This window comes from Acyrthosiphon pisum, chromosome A3 (assembly GCF_005508785.2).
Source record: "Acyrthosiphon pisum isolate AL4f chromosome A3, pea_aphid_22Mar2018_4r6ur, whole genome shotgun sequence".
Lineage (NCBI taxonomy): Eukaryota > Metazoa > Arthropoda > Insecta > Hemiptera > Aphididae > Acyrthosiphon > Acyrthosiphon pisum.
Window position 1 is genome coordinate 20,861,363 of NC_042496.1, and position 7,397 is coordinate 20,868,759.

At 31.4% G+C, this 7,397-nt stretch overlaps 1 protein-coding gene across 1 annotated transcript in view; it reads right to left on the reverse strand.

Moving 5' to 3' along the window:
• The window catches only part of LOC100571617, a 9,537-nt gene extending 8,033 nt beyond the window's left edge, over positions 1-1,504 (reverse strand). Inside the window, exon 1 of the mRNA XM_029491732.1 lies at positions 1,216-1,504. Within this exon, the coding sequence (XP_029347592.1) occupies positions 1,216-1,482 (267 nt within the window). The 5' untranslated portion in view covers positions 1,483-1,504. The remainder of the gene's footprint in view (positions 1-1,215) is intronic.
• Positions 1,505-7,397: the final 5,893 nt, after the last annotated feature.

Here is a 7,397-nt window from a genome sequence, read left to right on the forward strand (position 1 = left end):
AAATTCTAAGAAATACATAAGCACAGTTTATTTTATAGTCATTTAAGTTCAAATTTGGACGAAATTACATATTAAAAACCTGGAACAACTATTTTAGTATTTTGTTGTGATTGTATAATATTATTTGTGGGTACTGAAACTTCTAAAGTATACTATTATATATCTATGATAGTACCACGTTTGTTGTTGATGTATAACGCGTTACTAATGGATATTGTGATATGATTATTGATTAATTTGGAATTTATTATTGATACCTATTATAGGTCAATTTTTTTTAATACTATAGATAAGTATACCTATAATAGGCATGTCTAATACCTAGACTGACAAACCGTCTCTGCTCAGAATCGTTTTTCGTATACAGTGATAATATATCATTGAATTCAAATTTAATACTATCCATTATACAGTGACCCACTTGTACCCTACTGTACAGCAGAGCGACTTCCACTTACCCACCTTTTTTTATTTACAATTATACAAATACATGTCATAAGGATTCTCGATAAAGAAAACTCTTATCTGATTTTTAACATATAACTATATAAGTTACCACGTACATGGTACATATACAATATACCTATCTATTCCTTATTTATTTTACATTTTTACATCAAATAATAGGTACAGCAAAAAAATACAATATTATATTATTATACATTAAAACTAAGAAAAAAAATGTGTGTTAATGACTAATGAAGTATTTAATTTATTTAGATTAATTATTTAATATTTTACAAGACAAAACTACAAAAATAATGATAATTGAAATATTTCACACATTTTGAAATATTTTATGAAATATTTCATTTTTTTAAATTTCATGAAATTTTCAAACACTAGTTAGGATATTCTATATCTAATATACTGTACGGTATACTGTGATCGAAGAGTTTACTATAAATAGTAACCGTAATGGTTATATTTTGTTATAGATACTGGTTTATGATAAATATATTTTTTAATCAACCCGACATCTGCTGATATTTTAATTTATTTATCAATTTCAATATTATATTTTATTTATTTATCATTTTTGTTGACTATTGATAAGGTACCTACTAATTTTTCCATGTCGTTAAGTTATTACTACAAAAAAGTACAAACTAAAATGATATATGCTCTTCGATCACACTTTAATAAAATTTAGGCCGTATCCATGTATACGTCATCTATAATATAGGCCATACGCCGAAAAAGAGATTCGCTCACCTCGATCTGGTCGCAAGTGCTGGACAACGTATCCGCACACTCGGCATTAAACCTCTGAAAGTCGGCCATCAGCGACTCCAACCTCGAGGTGTTACGGGGATGGCCATGTGACGGTTTCAACTTGTAGTGAAACTCTTGTCGGGCGGCCTTCAACCGCTTCCGAACTGCCTCGGTGTCCAGCCGAAACGCGCCGGACGCCTCGTCCAGACTGGACACCGATTCCTCGTGGAACGTCGCCAACACGACGTTTTTGAACTTGCGTTCCATCGCGTACAGGTCGGTTGTTAGATCGAAAAATTCTGAAGAAAAAAACCCACCCCCCGACCATAAGTATACTCTAATGTATCACGATAATAAAGTATATTGTAGTGATAATATTAACTATATTATTAACGAGCCTGATCAAACCTGATAGTTTCAATATCCAAATTAACTCCGACTGTAGCGCAGTGGCCCTGCTGTTCTTTACAACTTCCGCCATGATTTCGGCGTATAACTCCACCGTATTTGGTTCCTCGTCGATCCAAGTGTTGTCGGCCGATTCGGTCATCGACAAGTCCTATAACGGCGCATAAAGTTACAATTTTATTTAAAACGAGCCGACCGCCAATACAATATGTATATTATATGTAACTAAGTGTGTTACGTCCAATCACTATAATATAGGTAATACTATATATATATTGTAAAATTTACCGCGGCGTTAATTTGCGATTCCGCCGCGTAATGAAATATCGCCGTGTAGACGTTTTTCAAAAACCTTGGTCTGTCTGTTACGGTTTCGTCGCTGCAGCTGATTATGGTCTTGCAATAGTCGTAAAATTGAAGTTTTCCTCTGGGAAACGTATGTTTAGAGTTCGCTGCGATACTCGTCGACAAGTACGTCACATCGGATTTCGTGTTCCATATCGATTTTTTGACATTATACTTAAGCAGAGCCTCTTTGAAACGAAATTCGTACATCATTGTCGTGCATATTACATTATTTTATAGTATTTCTTACGTATGTCCTTGTATGACTCTACTACGAAATCGATAAAGGCATTTGTCTCCAACAATATTTCTGACCAACATTTTGACAACTCTACAACGTCATTCTTTTCAAACGTTTTTTTAGCAACGTTTATATTCGTGTGTAAAGAATCCAACATTTTTTCTAAGTTTAAAATTTCTTGACTCACAGTGACATTCAGAAGTTTGTAAATTGAGTAATATTTCTGTTTGAATATTTTTTTGTCAAGTTCAATCTCAACTCTATAACAGGTAATTAAGAGTAAAGTTAAGAGACGATTAAAATAGTTAATCATCGATAAAAAAAAATGACATAGTTACGGTTTTATCAATTCCAGGAGCTTCGCTTTGATATTAGTTACTGATTCATAACCATTTTCTTTCAATTTCTCTAGTATTGAGGTTCGCTTGTGAACCATCTTGCGGCTCAAATGTCTTAACATATGAACAGTATTTATAGCTTCTTCGTGTCCATAATTTCCGCCTTCTGGGAACATTCTATAAAAAAATGTAATGTGTGGATTATTATTTTTTTAAATTTAATTAATTTGTTATCTGTAAACTTGTTGAAGGAAGTAGGTAACTTATAAATTTACTTAATAGACTTCATAAATTCCAATGTTGAATTTTCTATCGCTTGGTATTTTGACTCGATATCGTTGCAATGCGATTTATACCTATCGTTTATTTCACTAGCCACTATATAAATTTGATATTTTAGTTCATTCATTGTTTCAGTTAACTCGGTTATCGACAATTCGTGTGTATTAATTTTTTCAACTTTTTTAAGTACCAATTTCTTCTTTAAATTAAATTCCTTTAACAGTTCATTCGTCTTGAGTTTTAATTCTTTACTCGTTTCTAGAGCTGCCTAAAAGATTTTTGTTTTTTTTTTATTTATCAGTATAGGTAGTTATAAAATACATGTGACTAATGAGATTTTCCGAAATTACTTTCGTGTGCCCCGCGAAAAGATTTTTATGTTGTTCGATTTCGTCTATTCTGTTCTTTGTGAACCCCTCTTGTACTCTAATAGTCCGGATTTGGAGAAAGTGTTCTGCTAAATTAAATCGTTCGTCAATACCCTGTTCTAACATACTGGTCCACGACAATTCATTATTCATTAAATCCAGCGATTTTAATTCCAATACGAACGCCCACAATCGTTCATAAATACTACGCGAGTGAAAAAATTGAAAACAATGATATTCATATCATGTTTTAAATATTTTAATACTATAGGTAGGTACTAACGTATGCTGAAAATAGTTTGCAGTATTATCAAATGACGTGATCGATGTTTTGATGGACTCTGACCAACTCTTATCTTGCATGGCGTCGTTAAATTTTGGCAATCGTTTAATACTTTCCGGAAACAAGTTGATGATTACTTCAACTACCGATCTATCCACGTCTAATTCTGTTGAAATTAGATCAATATAGTCTGATATGACCTCCATCTCGAGATTTCGATTGATTTCTATCCTATATAATGCATTGATATAAAAGAGTATTAAAATAAAAGTATTCAAATCAAATACTTTTTTTTTATGTATTTGTTATACAGTATTTCAATTTATTGTATTTTAAATATTGATTATTAAAGTGATGAATATTTTTGGTACCTAGTTAGTTATTTTTTTTTTGGTTATAATTTTATTAATCGTAATTTCAAATTTAAATTGAACACAAAATGATTATGTCAATGACGTATGTTGTTTATAGCTTCCAAATGACAAAATGTTATACAATTGAATTATTAGTTATAATGTGGTCTTTTATTACCTGTATATGGAATATGAACATTTTGAACAAAACATGTTACCTATAGGTATATATTATGTGTAAAATTGATCATTTAAAAAAAAATATATAATATTACATCATATATATGAGTTTTTTTTTTTTTGTAAAACATTTTCCAAGGTAAGGTAGATGATGGACAGAGTTACACATTAAAACATATTTCGAAAATAACTATACCTGTCTTTAATATTATTCAATGCGTTAATGCACTTGAGTTCAGACTTTCTGACGTCGGTCTCTTCAGACGATTGAACTAGGGCGTTCAACTCTACGCAAAAACTGTCGTCTAATATCTATACACGAATAAAATCATCAGTAGGTATATTATATGTTATAGATACCTACAGTGGCGTAACTAGGTATAAATGAAATGGGGCAAAATAATTTATTCAACAAAATCGAAATCATAACCTAATTATTTGTCGTTAGTCGTTACACAAGACGTCTTAATAAAACTCATTTTATGGCTTAGAAACAAATCGTAGGTAAGTATATAATATATAACCAATATCGTTAAATAATATTAAGTAGGTACTTAAGAGTTCATTAAAAAAAGGAGCTATAAAACTTGTTTAGAAAAAATAATAATGTGGTGATAATTCTGTACCTATATTCATAATTCATGAAATAATATATTATATTTTTGTAACCTATAGATAATGTGGTATAGCGTTGTTAATACGCGTCAACATAGGTACCAGACAACAGGAGAAACGTGAAATTTATTTACTATATATAAAATTGGAATATTTATAAATTTCATAAATTTAAGTTGGAACAGTCGATCCCCGCAATTACGCCTCTACAACCATATAATATATTTATACTACCTTTTGAGTTGCGTGCGTACGATTTTGTTAGTACCTATAGGATTTAAAGGTATACTTGTAATTATATTATAACTTACCTCTAATTCTGAATCGTTGGTTTTAAATGTCGTATCTAGGGCCACAAAAACGAAATCCCTAGCTTTCATAAAACGTCCCGAGTGACCGTAGATTAATTCCACGACCGTACTAAATATAGCACCGATTTCTGTGAGGGCGCTTTTAACGTCACTCAAAAGCAACTGGAATTCTAAAGTCGTTTTTATTTTTTCCTGTTGCAATTTCGTTGTTTCGGTCACCATTGCATCGTTGATCGCTGTGGATTCCCTGGGACTGAGGAATTCGTTGGAATCCATAACGGTGTTCTCAAGCTCTACAAAAGTTCTCGTCAAAAGCAATCTAATCGCTTCGAACCCTTCGCCGTGTAACGTTATTACCATTTCATTTATTTCATCTGAGATTTGATAATCAATCACATTTTAAACAAAACAATAATATTCGGTGATCATATTATAATTCTACGAGGAGAGGCGTTTCTTATTTCCATTTTAAAGGTAGGTAGTTGAAAACTAATGATGCAATTTTGAATGTAATAACTTAAATTTAAAATTATTCAATAAATTACGTTAACTTTAAAAATAATATCGTTCAATCGAAAATATATTTTTATTTCATAATTTCTTTAAACAACGGTAAAAATGTCATATTCAAGAAAAAATATGTCTGTCTTGGAAAATAACTCATAAAACGACTTACCAATTTTTCCCAAATAGACTTTTAGCGAATCTGAACATTTTAAAATTAATGCTATTTCCATTTGATTTTTCGACATTCGCATTAACTCGTCAAACGATTCGTTTAAATCGTTCAAAAAACGAATCAAAATCGATTGGGTGTATTCAACTGCATCTGATATAATCGTCTTAACGTCGGTTCTAAAAGTTTTTATTGATATAATAACATAAAGTATTAAATAAAATAATCGGTCGATTAAAAACAAATTTATGACCGAGTGCAACGCACATCAGCTTGTTTTTGAAACTTTCTCCAAGATTTTTTTTAATTTTAGCTTTGACATCGCAGGCTCTGAGTGCGAAATCTTGATGAAGAGTACCACTCCACTGTAATAGTCTGTATCGCAAGTCTTCGTACGTCCGAAAATTCCCTAATTTTATCGTGTTGTAGTTCTGGCGTTGACAAATGAAATAATATTATTACTCAATACCGTACGCACACGATAAACGGTTTATTACAATATAATTATTATACCTTAAGATATTTTTCGTAGAGCCGCTCGAACGAGTCTTCCGAAAGTTGTTTAACGTCTAACATGTGCTGTTGATAACAATCCTTAATTAACGCCGTTCTTTCCTTTTCAAAGGCGTGCAGTTTTTCCATAAAACTTTCAATGATCCGTTTGCGTTCGTTTAACAAATCGTTCACGACTAAAAAACATTTTTGCAACGAATCGAATCGGATAAATTCGTCCTAGAACACGATCGTAATATAATAATATATTAGGTAAATGTTCGTTTAAATTGTACACTGCAACAACGGTAAAACATTTATTTTTCGTTAAGACTTACCGACTTTCGGTCATCGAGGATACCGGATAACGAGTTATCTATAACGATCAGCGATTCGTCTAATGCTCGAGATGCTTCCAATATTCTACGTTCAATCTCGCCGTTGATCGATTTAAATCGGTTTTCAACGATTTCTATTTGTCTATCGACCCGTTCCGTGTGCCTTGCAATTGCCCTATTGACAGCCTCGCTGATATTGTGATTTGGCTCTACACCGATATCATTAAATCGATTAAAAATACAGTTTATTTGGCATATTAATTACTCTCAACAATTATTGATAGTAATATGTATTAATACACACAGATTTATAATATATCCGTTTCATATAGCGAATAAAAAAATCGAAATTACGTATTTGCACGATCGCGTGTAATTTATTTAAAAATATTATATTTTAATTAGGTACTAATTGTATTTTTATATTTTTACTGCCAAATGTGAGGCTTTTTACTCAGCACGTGTCACAATATGCTTTTCAATAACCTTTAACCATCACGTATTAAACTTTAGTTTTGTTTTTTGTAACTTGTATTAAATCAGTTCTCTCTAAAATCGATTCACATATTAAATATTATAAAACCTATTCACGGTCGGAAGATAGTGGCTTTTTTATATATTTTTCTCAATAATATATTATTACATTAAAGTTTTAATGTTTTTTTCGGTTTTTTGAACAATAGTCGAAGACAATTTTCAACAGTTCATATATAATGATAGGTAGGTACTTTTATTTCGAATATAAAAGTGCACAAGTTGTGTATGCGTGAGTGGCATGAAGGTGCTTAGGTCTCAAATGTTACGGTGTATCTGATTATGATACGCTCCTGGTTCCCTTATATTATGTGGTTTCTATTCTATTGTCTTGGCTAGTGGGTCTTACATGTGTTTTTTTTGGGTATGGTCCCGGAAAGCTGTTGTTTTTCGTAAAAATTCTAATGGCTCTTCATGG